Raw genomic sequence first — 17,943 nt, 5'->3', positions numbered from 1 at the left:
AAATCAACGCATTACACAGATATTGTCTTAAGACAATTATTCCTTATGAATTTTCCAAAAACCAAACACTATAATCATTTTAAATAATAATAAAAAACATTATCAAATAAAGTGCATAATTCCAAATTATAAACCGGATTTCCTTTCTTTTCAACACCATGTAAATTTTTGTAAACACTAACAAACGTGAGAATTTCGATTGCCCATAAAGTTTTGAAATTCTTCACGAGATGGAATAGGATATCCAAGTTCTGGGTAGATTCCCTGTGCGACTTCATCCTTGAGCCTGTTACGTAACATGCATAGTTCATGAACAACTTCACGGGATTCCTGGTGTCTTGATGCATAATCCCTTGCAATAACATCGAGTATTCCAGCCCAGTGATATACAATCTTTTTGTCAGGATAATCACTAACATAAGTACGTCCCTGCTCGTCAACCATCATATGACTCCAAATCATGAGAGCAATAGCTTGGCGGAGTACACTGAGTTTTTCCATGAGACTTTTGTTTGATGTATCTCTCCTTCTTTCTTCTGCATAATAGAGTTTGAGAATAAAATTCATGACATAAACTCTAAGCCCTTCTGATTGTGCATGAATATATTTGTCGTAAATGTAATTTGCAAAAGGATGTGGATTGTGAGTTCTCTCTCCAATATGAGCTGCAATTTCATCTGGTAAAATTACCACCATAGAATCATCTGCGATCTCTTCAATCTCTTCCTCCTCTTCAGGCTCCTCGAGACAGCCAAAGGTGTTTGGCATAATAAAAAATGAAGTAAATTTTGAGATTTCTAAAATCTACTCTTGTCGGTCAAAGTTTTGCAATCGCATTCTGATTGCATAAGATTGTGCCATTCTGGGAGACATTGCATATGCATGTCTCCCAGAATGACATATGCAGACCGACAAGAGTGTAATATACACTCTTGTCGGTCAAAGTTCCGCAATCAGAATAAGATTGCGGAACAGTGTGCCATTCTGCATATCTCTTGAATTATTCACTATTTAGTTGGCGCAAAGCGCCAACCAAATAATTAAGAATACTAATATATGTTTACTTAAAATATGATTAAAATCTCTGAACGAAAACTATCAAAATATAGGATGATAATTTATTGTAAATTCATAACGTAAAAAGTGTGGGTGTTGTCCTCTATATATAATGTCTTGATTCTATCAGCACGATAGAATTAAATGAAAATGTCGAATTTCATGCAAAACATTATAAAAAAATCAGCCTCTGGGGGACTTAAACCCAAAATTAATAGTGTGGGAATCCATCCTGAAATCAACTTCGAAGAGTGAAGATAAAAAGTATTATATAATTAACATAAGACTTTTAAAAAAATGTTTTCTGTCATAGCTTCGTAGCAGAACGGATAATGCGTCTCCCTTCTAAGGAGAAGATTGGGGGTTCAAGTCCCCCCGAAGCTGATTTTTTTAATAAAATTTGTTCTGAAAAGTGACACAATAAATGTATTTCATGATATTTGAACATCTCAAAGATTTATCACATATTGGACAGTATCAATGACCAATTTATGTAAATTATACTTAACAGAATCTTTCAAAAATGAGTTACCCTCTAATTTTTGAGATAATTATTAGATTTAAATAATCTAAGCAAATTTTGGTAATGCATAAATAAGGTTCTCTACAGTAAGATATTTATAAACGAATACTGTTTCGTGATGCATAAACTTTTCAAAATAATGAACAATGGGAATTCAAATTTCTCAACGTTTGAATGGGATACAAAAATCAAAAATGCTTAGGTGAATTAATAGCATGCTTTAAACAACAACGTGTTTCGTTTGACCAAAATTTGAATTGACCAGAATTTTGAAGGCAATTTTGGTGGTTTCGAATTAGTCCCACTAGATTGAAGATACTTTTATAACCTCAGGAAATTCAATTTAGGTAAGATTTTCCAAAATTTTTAAGAAAAAAGGCAAAATTTTATGTTATTCTATATAAGAATATGATTCCAAGATCATATTACAATTAAAATCAATTCGGTTTTGCCAATAAAAACCGTTTCTAACATATTTTGAGAGTAGAACAATATCTTCTCAATTTAACCACCTCAAAAATATGTTTGCCGCTCTTCTTTGCGTTCGCCAATTTAGGCGAGTTCCAAATTTCCATCAAAGGATCCCACAATATCGTTCAGTACGCTCACCAAAGCTTCTTCCTAGAGAATTAGAAGAATCCCGTCCACGTCATATCCAAAGAGTTCATCGTCACCATCATAGATATCCAACACGTGGTGCTGAGGAAAACGTTTATGTTCCATTCCTTGGAGAAGTCCAATTACCAACTCTTCCAACAATTCAGCTTCCAAAGATCGAAATACCAAAGATCGAAATTCCAAAGGTCACATTACCATCACTTCCATCTATCCAGTTGCCGACACTTCCATCCATCCAATTGCCAACAGTCCCATCAATCCAATTACCAACAATTCCAGGTCTTCCAACAATTGCACCTGCCGCTGCAGCACCAGATGTAACTCCAGCCGCAACAGGCATTGTCAATGATGACCAAATGAGAAGAATGGGTTGGACAAACTACAATCTTGCCGATCTCAACAACTGCCTTAACAGATTTTCAATCAACACACCACCAAGAATTCGCCACTTCATTTCTCAGTGCTCACATGAATCTGGCAACGGCCGCTGGACACGTGAAATCGCTGATGGTTCTGCATACAATGGCCGCTATGACCTCGGAAACACACAACCAGGCGATGGTCCACGTTTCAAAGGCGCTGGTTACCTTCAATTAACTGGCCGCAATAACTATCAGGCTTTCGCTAACTACATGAATGATCAGAACATCATGCAAGGCGTTAACTACGTTGCTGATAAATATCCATGGACATGCAGTGGATTCTGGTGGATGCGCAACGGAATGAACGCTCTTTGCGACAATGGAGCAAGCTGCAATGAAGTTACACGCCGTGTTAATGGTGGTTACAATGGACTTGCCGATCGCCGCGCTAAGTATCAACTTGCTTGCACCATCTTCTAAAATAAAATTTCTAAAAAATAGTCTAAATTAAAATAATTTAGATTTTTTAATTGTAAATATTAAAATTGTTATTAAAAAATTTTTGAAAATGATTTTTTTAGTTAAAATTTCAAATGTTTTTAGACTTGAACACTATTTTCCATAGCTGTGTCTTCATGAATTTGAGTATCACTTGATTCATTTTCTTCTGAAATTCTCTTCTTTAAGATTAAGAAAATTATAATGCAAATTATTGCTATGAGTACCAAAGCTCCAACTATACCACCAGCGATAGCTCCTACTTTAACTTTATTTGTTGGATCCTTACTATTTGAATTATCATCACTACTAGGACTATCTTTTCCTGTATTATCTTCTCCACTAGGACTTTCTTTTCCGTCGTTATTATTTCTCTCGCTCGGATTTTCTTTTTCAGGATCTTCCTTACCAGGATTTTCTTTTTCAGGATCATTTTTATCAGGATTTTCTGTATCTTCATTATCCGAAGCAAATTTGTAATTTCCGATTTTAGAATTTACTAGAACCTCTTGTGTATCCTGAGAGTCTTTCACTGCAAATGTCATATCAATATTGGATTTAGGATCTATTAACTGAACACTATAAACGAGTAGACCTTTCTGATCGATATCTAGGGCCTTTCTCAAATTTGAATATCCATAGATATTATAAATCTCAAAATTGACTTTAGATAAATCATAATCTACTGATTGGCAAATTCCTTTTCCATCAAATGACCCCATTACAACAACAACCTTTTTTGAGACTTCTAATTTGTAATCGGCATTGTTTGATGTTCCGAGCGTGATATTTTGATTACCAAGCAAGTAAATGAAATCATCTGCTTGAATTATAGATAATCGAAAGAGAAGTACTGTTATTTCAACATCACCGAACCAACATAACTTTCCATCTTCAGGGAAATCTATAGCATTAATTCTATTATCAAGTAATGTATAATTCTTATTTCCAATTTCTGCATAAGCTGTGACGGAGTTTGCATTTGAAACATGACTTAATATAGCTTGATATCCTGCCGAAACATTGCATATTGCACTTTTCAATGTTGTCCTTCCAACATTAAGTATGATGGGATGCGTATCATATTTGAAAAGCTTAGTTCTTATTGCCACTTTATTTGTCTGATATGTGACCTTTATTGTTATATTATATTCTTCACCAAATTTAAATTGCCCTCGTAGATCGAAGTCGTGATATGTAAATGACTCAAAATGGTCATAATCTAGTTGAGTGAATTCCAGCTCTTCTGTTTTTGAATTCTGCATTACTGAATAATACATTTTGGCTGGATAAGCAATTTCCCTTGATGCTGTTAAACCAACTTTGAAAAACTTTTCATCAGTTGCAAAAACTTTAAAATCAAATATAATTGGTGGCATTAATCTGTGCACTATTATAATATCCTGCGTAATACTGGAATTTTCAACAAACTTCACATGTAAAGCAAAATCGACATTTCCCGAAACAATAGGAAGATCTAATGAAAAGTCTACATGTGCTGCAGAAGTAATGTTCAGTAACTTATATTTGTTTCCATCTGAATAATCTACAAAATAAAATTCTCTTTCTGCAAAAGCTACCACACTATATTCATCATTTACCCTGCATTTGACAATTACTTTTTCTCCTTGAATCGGATTCCCTTGTTCTAGATTACAATTAAAATAAAATTCTTTTACTGTGGTTCCTATTTGTTCAATATAATATCTGCCAAATTTATCAATAAATTTGAATTCATAATCTTCTATATCTTGATCAAGAAACTCTACATAAAAATTTTTGTCTTTATCTAATTGAGATATTGATGTGACGTTTCTGTATTCATCATTTTTATTAGCATCATGATATTGAACTCTTAAAGTTTCGAAATCACATGTATAATCTAATTTAAACTTGATTGAAAATCTAGAATATTTCTCATGTTTGTAATAAAAATTGTTATATCTAATTTTTGGTTTGGGAACAATTTTAATATCTGTAATATCACAGTATTTAATAATATCTTCATTATTTGAATTGATCATTGCAAAAGATATTTCTGTTTTTTCTTCGGTTTGTTCTGGAATTGAAACATAAACATTGAATTCATTATCATAGCCAACTTCTTCCATACGTAAAGCATGTTTGAATTCGCTATCAAAAGAACTTTCGTATCGACCAATTTTTGCTTTATAGATGACAGGATATGTTTCAATGTTATCGATATTGCATTTAAATAAATGTTCTTGTCCATCAGGAATCATATCTTGTGTCTTACGACATGATATTGAGCTTTCTGTGACAATTCTTCCCTGTGTGACTGTGATCGGGATTGTGAAAAGTGATGATTCTTGACCAGATGGATCTACAATTACAATCAATAAATTCTTTTGACCGATCTCAACATTATTCGGAATTATCAACCGAATTGTATAATCATTGTCTGTATTCGGAACTTTCTTTGGTTTATAATTGTTAATAATTGTTGGATTTGACATTTGATTAACATTTTGATCAACAAATTCAAACTTAAATATTGAATCTTCCATTGCATCTGCTTTTCTTCTTCTAACATTCAATGTTAACCTTGTATTTGTTTTATGTTCAATATTTGGATTCGCATCTGAAATGGATTCGATATCTATAGGCATCAGAATTCTGAAATCAATAGTTTTATGAATGATTATAGTCTCGCTATAAACAAATGCAAAAGTAATTTGTGTTGGTAATGTTCCTTGAGTATTATAGCTGATTTTATCACCTAATTCAATCGAATAACTATAACCTGCATCACTTGAATCCAAATCAAAATTATAGTTTGAAATTGAACCGTCATATTCCCCAAATTTTGCAATTGTTTGGATGGTTCCAGAATATATGCCTGAATCAACATCAATATTTCCTTCTATTTTGCCAGTTAATGGCAAATAATGATTGATTTTAATACTCAAACCAAATGTTTTAAAGCTAATACCAATAAGACAAGTTTGGCTTTTATGTCTGAATACGATATTCCCATAAATTTCCCTTGAGTTTTTATTGAAACTGAAACGGAATTTTTTGCTCTCCCCAGGTAAAGGGACAATTGTACCCTTTTTAGATTCAAAATCAACTGATAAATGTTCATAATAGACTTGATTCTTGAAAGTAACTGTCCCAGTAAAATTGTATTCATTTAATGTGTAATATAAATCGTTTTCATTTTTTGGGCTAAAGATTTCATAAGTTTCATATGTTAACTCAGGTAAAAGCTTTAAACCATTAATTTCCGAGTGATTTAAAAATTGTAATGTTTCATTATCTACTATGGCAAATGTAATTTTGTTTTCTATTTTAGTTTGGGAAGATGGAATACTACAATTAGTCCACAAATCATATTTTATACTTGATTCCTCGACTAATGTGTATTCAGATATATCAATTGAATAATCACCTGTTTTATACATTAATTTGAAAAATGGAACAGATGGCTTGGCTTGAATTAGCACATAAATATAATCAGACGCATCATATAATACTTCTTGGCCACGAAATGTCAAGACTAATTCATTTTCGATATCAGGGTGTATTAGCGTTTTTCTCTCTAAAACTATATTAGAGACTTTTTCAACATCACCATCGATATAATGAAAACGAGAAACAATATAATAATCTCCATCTTGTATAGTAGATGGAATGAAGAAAAATATTGCTTCATTATCTACTTGGGAAAGTAGTGAATTTTCTGGATAAACAATTTCACTTTCATTTTGGGCGGAAACGAGTGCAACATCATATTTAGTAGTTCCAACTCCATAGTATTTTTTCTCAAATTCCTTAGTTGGATAAAAATAATTCCATCAATTTATATATACTTCAAATCCTCTGTTTATAATTATTGAATTTAGTTTTGGTTCCCCAACAAAATGTATATTTTGAAGAAACTGGTTTTCATTATTATATTTTAGATTCATTTTTGTGAATTCTTTTTCTTCTGAAACTTGAAATGTTAAAGTATTTGGACTTAAAAATGTAGTTTCATATTCTTCCGAGAAAGTAAATATGAATTCACCTCCAGTTAAATAGACTTTATAATTTATATCTTCTGATAATCCAGTACATGTTAATGAGATGTTCTCGTGAAAACGCAGCCTTGTCTTAATTTCTTCGCATACTATATTTTGTCGTGTTAAGTAGGCGAAAAGGAGTATCATCATTTCGAATCTTTGGAAATTATTTGATTCAATTTATTGAATTCGGTTTAAAATTCACCGGAATTATGTTATAAAATTATATATAGGTATTTGTCATAATAAAAAGATAAAATTCAATCAAAGTTCATTCAAAAGCTTCCAATTTCTCTGAATATTTTGAGGCATTTTGAAAGTAAATTAAACTCCTATTTGATATATTCGGTTTTTATTAAAATTTTAAAAAAGAAATTTGATTGCATCTCTCAATTAACGAAATGAACTCAAAATTTGAAGAGGTAATTGAAATCATTATAATGATAAAAGAACACATATATGACTATATCGCGATTTTATTCTGATCAAAATGTTAATATAATCTGATTGCAATTGGATAAAATTTCACTTCCAAAAATCATCTCATTTCGTAAGGAATTTCGGACTAATTTGCAGAGTTATTTGATCTGAAAAGATTAATTCGACAAAAATCTTCCAAATTTTTAATTTAAAGAATGATTTAGGATTTTATGTCAAAATATAATTGAATTTGCCTGTGATTAACTGAATGGATGATATCACTAATCATTGCAAGAGCACAAATTTTCAGAACTTTCCAGACGTTGAAGAAAACTATAACAAGCAAAATATTTCGGATTTTTTTGCAAATATAACTAAATGGGGCTATTCTATTCGGTTTTTGATATTAAAATGCTAAAATCTTCAGAGAGTGAATTTTTATAAGAATTTGAAAACGTGACATATCAGATATCTTCTCCGAGTGAAAAATTATATGACGAAAAACAAAATATTTTCAAAATCAACAATGAGTCCCATCGTATATTGAACAGAATAAGCAATGCTTCTCTGAAATTTGTCTTCTAAACGATTTTATTGTACCAATTCATCTTCTAATTCTAGTCACATGAGTTGATTTTTTTTTCCATTAAAAAAATTAGCGAATTTAGGTAAACTCAAAATCGATTTTTTAGTCGTAATTTTAAATTTTTAGACTTGTAAAGTTTCATGGATCGGTTCTGTACTCGATTCATTTTCATACAGATTCTTCTTCTTAATGATAAAGAAAGCTATTACGCAAACAATTACGATGGCTATCAATGCTCCAACTATACCACCAGCAATAGCTCCTGCTTTGCCCTTATTTGGTGGATCGCTACTATTTGAATTATCATCTCCCCTAGGGGTAGTTTCTATTGGTTTTTTATCACCTGGATTTTCTCTCTCACTTGAACTTTCTTTTCCATTGGGTTTATTTTTCCCATCAGGATTCTCCTCACCAGGTTTTTCTTCTGGTTGATTAGAATTTTCGTTAGCAAATTTGTAATTACCTATTTTTGAATTAATTAAAATAGCTTTGTAATCCTGAGAACATCTTGTTTCAAATTCAATATCAAAAATATAATTCGGATCTATCCATTGGTATTTATAAATTAGGAGATTTTGGACATTTAATATTTTTCTTATACTTGATTGAGAGTTTCCTGTTAAATTATATGAAATTTCTCGTACCATTGCTGTGTTGTACTCATTGTGAGAAGAAAATCTCATTCCATCAAATGATCCCATGACAAGAACAACTGATTTTGGAAATTCGAGTTTGTAATTGGAATTGTTTGAAGTACCAATTGTGAGTTTTTGATTACCAATCATGTAAATGATATCATCTGCTTGTATATTAGATATCGAAAGTACTATTACTGATATTGGATAATTTCCGTAACAATACAATGTTCCAGCTTGAGTGAAATCAACAGCAATCGAATTATTTTGGAGTAATGTATAATTCTTATTACCAATTTCTGCATAAACATTAACTCCAGTTGGATCTGAAATTGGAGAAAGTATAACTTGATATCCTGCAGATACTCGGCATATTGTATTTTTCAATTCTTTCCTTCCAACTTCAAGATCAATAATATTCTTATCATATTTGAAGAGTTTAGTCTTTTTTGCAACTCTTGAATATGGTAAATTGATGTAAATTGTTATATTATATTCTCCAAATGTGAACCTTTCATAATGATAAACTTCAGTATATAATAGATCTCCTTGAAAATATGAAGATAAAAATTTATCCTCTCCTGCTTGAGAAGTCTGGCGAATTAAATGATATATATAACCTACATAAAGAGTTTCTTCTGATGCTGTAATACCTATTTTGAAATGATATGGAGTTGTTTCAATAACATCAAAATCAATCTTTAATGGTGGTTTCAATCCTTTGTAAACAATAAGATCTTGAGCTATGCTTGGATTTTCAACACCTACAATGTGAATTGTAACATTGGTGATTTCAGAAATAATAGGAAGTTCTATTGAAAACTTGACAGACCATTCAGATGAAGTGTTCACTAGTTTATATTTATTTCCATCTGAATAATCTTCAAAATAAAATTTGCGTTCTGCAATTGCAGAAGGGTTATGTCCATATAATTCACATTTGAAGTTATATTTTTCACCTTGAATTGGCGAGCTATGTATCAAATTACATTCATAATATTTGTAATTGTCTACCATATAATGATATTTTATGGTAATATATCTGTCAAACTCGTCAATAAATTTGAATTCAACTTCTCTAATTTCAAGAGCAACAATTTTCACAACAAAAATATTGTTCTCATCTAATGAGGATATTGAAATTACATTCTGATAATCACCATTGTTAAATGAATCGCGATATTGAACTCTTAAAGTTTCGAAATTGCATATATAATTTAATTTGAACTCAATCGGTAATCGAGCATAAAGTTCGGAAAATCCAGTGTTACTATCTAAAACAATAGATGGCTTGGGAACAATTTTAATATCTGTAATATCACAGTATTTAATAATATCTTCATTATTTGAATTATTCATTGCAAAAGATATTTCTGTTTTTTCTTCGGTTTGTTCTGGAATTGAAACATAAACATTGAATTCATTATCATAGCCAACTTCTTCCATACGTAAAGCATGTTTGAATTCGCTATCAAAAGAACTTTCGTATCGTATCGACCAATTTTTGCTTTATAGATGACAGGATATGTTTCAATGTTATCGATATTGCATTTAAATAAATGTTCTTGTCCATCAGGAATCATATCTTGTGTCTTACGACATGATATTGAGCTTTCTGTGACAATTCTTCCCTGTGTGACTGTGATCGGGATTGTGAAAAGTGATGATTCTTGACCAGATGGATCTACAATTACAATCAATAAATTCTTTTGACCGATCTCAACATTATTCGGAATTATCAACCGAATTGTATAATCATTGTCTGTATTCGGAACTTTCTTTGGTTTATAATTGTTAATAATTGTTGGATTTGACATTTGATTAACATTTTGATCAACAAATTCAAACTTAAATATTGAATCTTCCATTGCATCTGCTTTTCTTCTTCTAACATTCAATGTTAACCTTGTATTTGTTTTATGTTCAATATTTGGATTCGCATCTGAAATGGATTCGATATCTATAGGCATCAGAATTCTGAAATCAATAGTTTTATGAATGATTATAGTCTCGCTATAAACAAATGCAAAAGTAATTTGTGTTGGTAATGTTCCTTGAGTATTATAGCTGATTTTATCACCTAATTCAATCGAATAACTATAACCTGCATCACTTGAATCCAAATCAAAATTATAGTTTGAAATTGAACCGTCATATTCCCCAAATTTTGCAATTGTTTGGATGGTTCCAGAATATATGCCTGAATCAACATCAATATTTCCTTCTATTTTGCCAGTTAATGGCAAATAATGATTGATTTTAATACTCAAACCAAATGTTTTTAAAGCTAATACCAATAAGACAAGTTTGGCTTTTATGTCTGAATACGATATTCCCATAAATTTCCCTTGAGTTTTTATTGAAACTGAAACGGAATTTTTTGCTCTCCCCAGGTAAAGGGACAATTGTACCCTTTTTAGATTCAAAATCAACTGATAAATGTTCATAATAGACTTGATTCTTGAAAGTAACTGTCCCAGTAAAATTGTATTCATTTAATGTGTAATATAAATCGTTTTCATTTTTTGGGCTAAAGATTTCATAAGTTTCATATGTTAACTCAGGTAAAAGCTTTAAACCATTAATTTCCGAGTGATTTAAAAATTGTAATGTTTCATTATCTACTATGGCAAATGTAATTTTGTTTTCTATTTTAGTTTGGGAAGATGGAATACTACAATTAGTCCACAAATCATATTTTATACTTGATTCCTCGACTAATGTGTATTCAGATATATCAATTGAATAATCACCTGTTTTATACATTAATTTGAAAAATGGAACAGATGGCTTGGCTTGAATTAGCACATAAATATAATCAGACGCATCATATAATACTTCTTGGCCACGAAATGTCAAGACTAATTCATTTTCGATATCAGGGTGTATTAGCGTTTTTCTCTCTAAAACTATATTAGAGACTTTTTCAACATCACCATCGATATAATGAAAACGAGAAACAATATAATAATCTCCATCTTGTATAGTAGATGGAATGAAGAAAAATATTGCTTCATTATCTACTTGGGAAAGTAGTGAATTTTCTGGATAAACAATTTCACTTTCATTTTGGGCGGAAACGAGTGCAACATCATATTTAGTAGTTCCAACTCCATAGTATTTTTTCTCAAATTCCTTAGTTGGATAAAAATAATTCCATCAATTTATATATACTTCAAATCCTCTGTTTATAATTATTGAATTTAGTTTTGGTTCCCCAACAAAATGTATATTTTGAAGAAACTGGTTTTCATTATTATATTTTAGATTCATTTTTGTGAATTCTTTTTCTTCTGAAACTTGAAATGTTAAAGTATTTGGACTTAAAAATGTAGTTTCATATTCTTCCGAGAAAGTAAATATGAATTCACCTCCAGTTAAATAGACTTTATAATTTATATCTTCTGATAATCCAGTACATGTTAATGAGATGTTCTCGTGAAAACGCAGCCTTGTCTTAATTTCTTCGCATACTATATTTTGTCGTGTTAAGTAGGCGAAAAGGAGTATCATCATTTCGAATCTTTGGAAATTATTTGATTCAATTTATTGAATTCGGTTTAAAATTCACCGGAATTATGTTATAAAATTATATATAGGTATTTGTCATAATAAAAAGATAAAATTCAATCAAAGTTCATTCAAAAGCTTCCAATTTCTCTGAATATTTTGAGGCATTTTGAAAGTAAATTAAACTCCTATTTGATATATTCGGTTTTTATTAAAATTTTAAAAAAGAAATTTGATTGCATCTCTCAATTAACGAAATGAACTCAAAATTTGAAGAGGTAATTGAAATCATTATAATGATAAAAGAACACATATATGACTATATCGCGATTTTATTCTGATCAAAATGTTAATATAATCTGATTGCAATTGGATAAAATTTCACTTCCAAAAATCATCTCATTTCGTAAGGAATTTCGGACTAATTTGCAGAGTTATTTGATCTGAAAAGATTAATTCGACAAAAATCTTCCAAATTTTTAATTTAAAGAATGATTTAGGATTTTATGTCAAAATATAATTGAATTTGCCTGTGATTAACTGAATGGATGATATCACTAATCATTGCAAGAGCACAAATTTTCAGAACTTTCCAGACGTTGAAGAAAACTATAACAAGCAAAATATTTCGGATTTTTTTGCAAATATAACTAAATGGGGCTATTCTATTCGGTTTTTGATATTAAAATGCTAAAATCTTCAGAGAGTGAATTTTTATAGAATTTGAAAACGTGACATATCAGATATCTTCTCCGAGTGAAAAATTATATGACGAAAAACAAAATATTTTCAAAATCAACAATGAGTCCCATCGTATATTGAACAGAATAAGCAATGCTTCTCTGAAATTTGTCTTCTAAACGATTTTATTGTACCAATTCATCTTCTAATTCTAGTCACATGAGTTGATTTTTTTTCCATTAAAAAAATTAGCGAATTTAGGTAAACTCAAAATCGATTTTTTAGTCGTAATTTTAAATTTTTAGACTTGTAAAGTTTCATGGATCGGTTCTGTACTCGATTCATTTTCATACAGATTCTTCTTCTTAATGATAAAGAAAGCTATTACGCAAACAATTACGATGGCTATCAATGCTCCAACTATACCACCAGCAATAGCTCCTGCTTTGCCCTTATTTGGTGGATCGCTACTATTTGAATTATCATCTCCCCTAGGGGTAGTTTCTATTGGTTTTTTATCACCTGGATTTTCTCTCTCACTTGAACTTTCTTTTCCATTGGGTTTATTTTTCCCATCAGGATTCTCCTCACCAGGTTTTTCTTCTGGTTGATTAGAATTTTCGTTAGCAAATTTGTAATTACCTATTTTTGAATTAATTAAAATAGCTTTGTAATCCTGAGAACATCTTGTTTCAAATTCAATATCAAAAATATAATTCGGATCTATCCATTGGTATTTATAAATTAGGAGATTTTGGACATTTAATATTTTTCTTATACTTGATTGAGAGTTTCCTGTTAAATTATATGAAATTTCTCGTACCATTGCTGTGTTGTACTCATTGTGAGAAGAAAATCTCATTCCATCAAATGATCCCATGACAAGAACAACTGATTTTGGAAATTCGAGTTTGTAATTGGAATTGTTTGAAGTACCAATTGTGAGTTTTTGATTACCAATCATGTAAATGATATCATCTGCTTGTATATTAGATATCGAAAGTACTATTACTGATATTGGATAATTTCCGTAACAATACAATGTTCCAGCTTGAGTGAAATCAACAGCAATCGAATTATTTTGGAGTAATGTATAATTCTTATTACCAATTTCTGCATAAACATTAACTCCAGTTGGATCTGAAATTGGAGAAAGTATAACTTGATATCCTGCAGATACTCGGCATATTGTATTTTTCAATTCTTTCCTTCCAACTTCAAGATCAATAATATTCTTATCATATTTGAAGAGTTTAGTCTTTTTTGCAACTCTTGAATATGGTAAATTGATGTAAATTGTTATATTATATTCTCCAAATGTGAACCTTTCATAATGATAAACTTCAGTATATAATAGATCTCCTTGAAAATATGAAGATAAAAATTTATCCTCTCCTGCTTGAGAAGTCTGGCGAATTAAATGATATATATAACCTACATAAAGAGTTTCTTCTGATGCTGTAATACCTATTTTGAAATGATATGGAGTTGTTTCAATAACATCAAAATCAATCTTTAATGGTGGTTTCAATCCTTTGTAAACAATAAGATCTTGAGCTATGCTTGGATTTTCAACACCTACAATGTGAATTGTAACATTGGTGATTTCAGAAATAATAGGAAGTTCTATTGAAAACTTGACAGACCATTCAGATGAAGTGTTCACTAGTTTATATTTATTTCCATCTGAATAATCTTCAAAATAAAATTTGCGTTCTGCAATTGCAGAAGGGTTATGTCCATATAATTCACATTTGAAGTTATATTTTTCACCTTGAATTGGCGAGCTATGTATCAAATTACATTCATAATATTTGTAATTGTCTACCATATAATGATATTTTATGGTAATATATCTGTCAAACTCGTCAATAAATTTGAATTCAACTTCTCTAATTTCAAGAGCAACAATTTTCACAACAAAAATATTGTTCTCATCTAATGAGGATATTGAAATTACATTCTGATAATCACCATTGTTAAATGAATCGCGATATTGAACTCTTAAAGTTTCGAAATTGCATATATAATTTAATTTGAACTCAATCGGTAATCGAGCATAAAGTTCGGAAAATCCAGTGTTACTATCTAAAACAATAGATGGCTTGGGAACAATTTTAATATCTGTAATATCACAGTATTTAATAATATCTTCATTATTTGAATTATTCATTGCAAAAGATATTTCTGTTTTTTCTTCGGTTTGTTCTGGAATTGAAACATAAACATTGAATTCATTATCATAGCCAACTTCTTCCATACGTAAAGCATGTTTGAATTCGCTATCAAAAGAACTTTCGTATCGACCAATTTTTGCTTTATAGATGACAGGATATGTTTCAATGTTATCGATATTGCATTTAAATAAATGTTCTTGTCCATCAGGAATCATATCTTGTGTCTTACGACATGATATTGAGCTTTCTGTGACAATTCTTCCCTGTGTGACTGTGATCGGGATTGTGAAAAGTGATGATTCTTGACCAGATGGATCTACAATTACAATCAATAAATTCTTTTGACCGATCTCAACATTATTCGGAATTATCAACCGAATTGTATAATCATTGTCTGTATTCGGAACTTTCTTTGGTTTATAATTGTTAATAATTGTTGGATTTGACATTTGATTAACATTTTGATCAACAAATTCAAACTTAAATATTGAATCTTCCATTGCATCTGCTTTTCTTCTTCTAACATTCAATGTTAACCTTGTATTTGTTTTATGTTCAATATTTGGATTCGCATCTGAAATGGATTCGATATCTATAGGCATCAGAATTCTGAAATCAATAGTTTTATGAATGATTATAGTCTCGCTATAAACAAATGCAAAAGTAATTTGTGTTGGTAATGTTCCTTGAGTATTATAGCTGATTTTATCACCTAATTCAATCGAATAACTATAACCTGCATCACTTGAATCCAAATCAAAATTATAGTTTGAAATTGAACCGTCATATTCCCCAAATTTTGCAATTGTTTGGATGGTTCCAGAATATATGCCTGAATCAACATCAATATTTCCTTCTATTTTGCCAGTTAATGGCAAATAATGATTGATTTTAATACTCAAACCAAATGTTTTAAAGCTAATACCAATAAGACAAGTTTGGCTTTTATGTCTGAATACGATATTCCCATAAATTTCCCTTGAGTTTTTATTGAAACTGAAACGGAATTTTTTGCTCTCCCCAGGTAAAGGGACAATTGTACCCTTTTTAGATTCAAAATCAACTGATAAATGTTCATAATAGACTTGATTCTTGAAAGTAACTGTCCCAGTAAAATTGTATTCATTTAATGTGTAATATAAATCGTTTTCATTTTTTGGGCTAAAGATTTCATAAGTTTCATATGTTAACTCAGGTAAAAGCTTTAAACCATTAATTTCCGAGTGATTTAAAAATTGTAATGTTTCATTATCTACTATGGCAAATGTAATTTTGTTTTCTATTTTAGTTTGGGAAGATGGAATACTACAATTAGTCCACAAATCATATTTTATACTTGATTCCTCGACTAATGTGTATTCAGATATATCAATTGAATAATCACCTGTTTTATACATTAATTTGAAAAATGGAACAGATGGCTTGGCTTGAATTAGCACATAAATATAATCAGACGCATCATATAATACTTCTTGGCCACGAAATGTCAAGACTAATTCATTTTCGATATCAGGGTGTATTAGCGTTTTTCTCTCTAAAACTATATTAGAGACTTTTCAACATCACCATCGATATAATGAAAACGAGAAACAATATAATAATCTCCATCTTGTATAGTAGATGGAATGAAGAAAAATATTGCTTCATTATCTACTTGGGAAAGTAGTGAATTTTCTGGATAAACAATTTCACTTTCATTTTGGGCGGAAACGAGTGCAACATCATATTTAGTAGTTCCAACTCCATAGTATTTTTTCTCAAATTCCTTAGTTGGATAAAAATAATTCCATCAATTTATATATACTTCAAATCCTCTGTTTATAATTATTGAATTTAGTTTTGGTTCCCCAACAAAATGTATATTTTGAAGAAACTGGTTTTCATTATTATATTTTAGATTCATTTTTGTGAATTCTTTTTCTTCTGAAACTTGAAATGTTAAAGTATTTGGACTTAAAAATGTAGTTTCATATTCTTCCGAGAAAGTAAATATGAATTCACCTCCAGTTAAATAGACTTTATAATTTATATCTTCTGATAATCCAGTACATGTTAATGAGATGTTCTCGTGAAAACGCAGCCTTGTCTTAATTTCTTCGCATACTATATTTTGTCGTGTTAAGTAGGCGAAAAGGAGTATCATCATTTCGAATCTTTGGAAATTATTTGATTCAATTTATTGAATTCGGTTTAAAATTCACCGGAATTATGTTATAAAATTATATATAGGTATTTGTCATAATAAAAAGATAAAATTCAATCAAAGTTCATTCAAAAGCTTCCAATTTCTCTGAATATTTTGAGGCATTTTGAAAGTAAATTAAACTCCTATTTGATATATTCGGTTTTTATTAAAATTTTAAAAAAGAAATTTGATTGCATCTCTCAATTAACGAAATGAACTCAAAATTTGAAGAGGTAATTGAAATCATTATAATGATAAAAGAACACATATATGACTATATCGCGATTTTATTCTGATCAAAATGTTAATATAATCTGATTGCAATTGGATAAAATTTCACTTCCAAAAATCATCTCATTTCGTAAGGAATTTCGGACTAATTTGCAGAGTTATTTGATCTGAAAAGATTAATTCGACAAAAATCTTCCAAATTTTTAATTTAAAGAATGATTTAGGATTTTATGTCAAAATATAATTGAATTTGCCTGTGATTAACTGAATGGATGATATCACTAATCATTGCAAGAGCACAAATTTTCAGAACTTTCCAGACGTTGAAGAAAACTATAACAAGCAAAATATTTCGGATTTTTTTGCAAATATAACTAAATGGGGCTATTCTATCGGTTTTTGATATTAAAATGCTAAAATCTTCAGAGAGTGAATT

The 17,943-nt window shown here is 30.1% G+C and overlaps 3 protein-coding genes and 1 non-coding gene across 4 annotated transcripts; 2 read left to right on the top strand and 2 right to left on the bottom strand.

Annotated features, from left to right (window-relative positions):
- Positions 1-177: 177 nt before the first annotated feature.
- TVAGG3_0757180 (uncharacterized protein) lies at positions 178-768 on the bottom strand (the record flags this gene model as incomplete). The annotated part of the gene is made up of 1 exon (XM_001310464.1): positions 178-768. The coding sequence occupies one exon, from the start codon at positions 766-768 to the stop codon at positions 178-180; it is 591 nt and encodes a 196-aa protein (XP_001310465.1).
- Positions 769-1,367: 599 nt separating this feature from the next.
- TVAGG3_0757170 lies at positions 1,368-1,440 on the top strand. The gene has a single exon. It is a non-coding gene; the product is annotated as a tRNA-Arg (tRNA).
- Positions 1,441-2,100: 660 nt separating this feature from the next.
- On the top strand, positions 2,101-3,039 carry TVAGG3_0757160 (chitinase family; the record flags this gene model as incomplete). The annotated part of the gene is made up of 1 exon (XM_001310465.1): positions 2,101-3,039. The coding sequence occupies one exon, from the start codon at positions 2,101-2,103 to the stop codon at positions 3,037-3,039; it is 939 nt and encodes a 312-aa protein (XP_001310466.1).
- A 119-nt stretch (positions 3,040-3,158) lies between these two features.
- TVAGG3_0757150 (glycoprotein 38 family) lies at positions 3,159-6,482 on the bottom strand (the record flags this gene model as incomplete). Its single annotated transcript, XM_001310466.1, has 1 exon — positions 3,159-6,482. The coding sequence occupies one exon, from the start codon at positions 6,480-6,482 to the stop codon at positions 3,159-3,161; it is 3,324 nt and encodes a 1,107-aa protein (XP_001310467.1).
- Between the last annotated feature and the right edge of the window lie 11,461 nt (positions 6,483-17,943).

Source organism: Trichomonas vaginalis, chromosome III (genome assembly GCF_026262505.1).
Source record: "Trichomonas vaginalis G3 chromosome III, whole genome shotgun sequence".
Classification (NCBI taxonomy): Eukaryota; Parabasalia; order Trichomonadida; family Trichomonadidae; genus Trichomonas; species Trichomonas vaginalis.
This window is presented reverse-complemented; position numbering and strand designations above follow the sequence as displayed.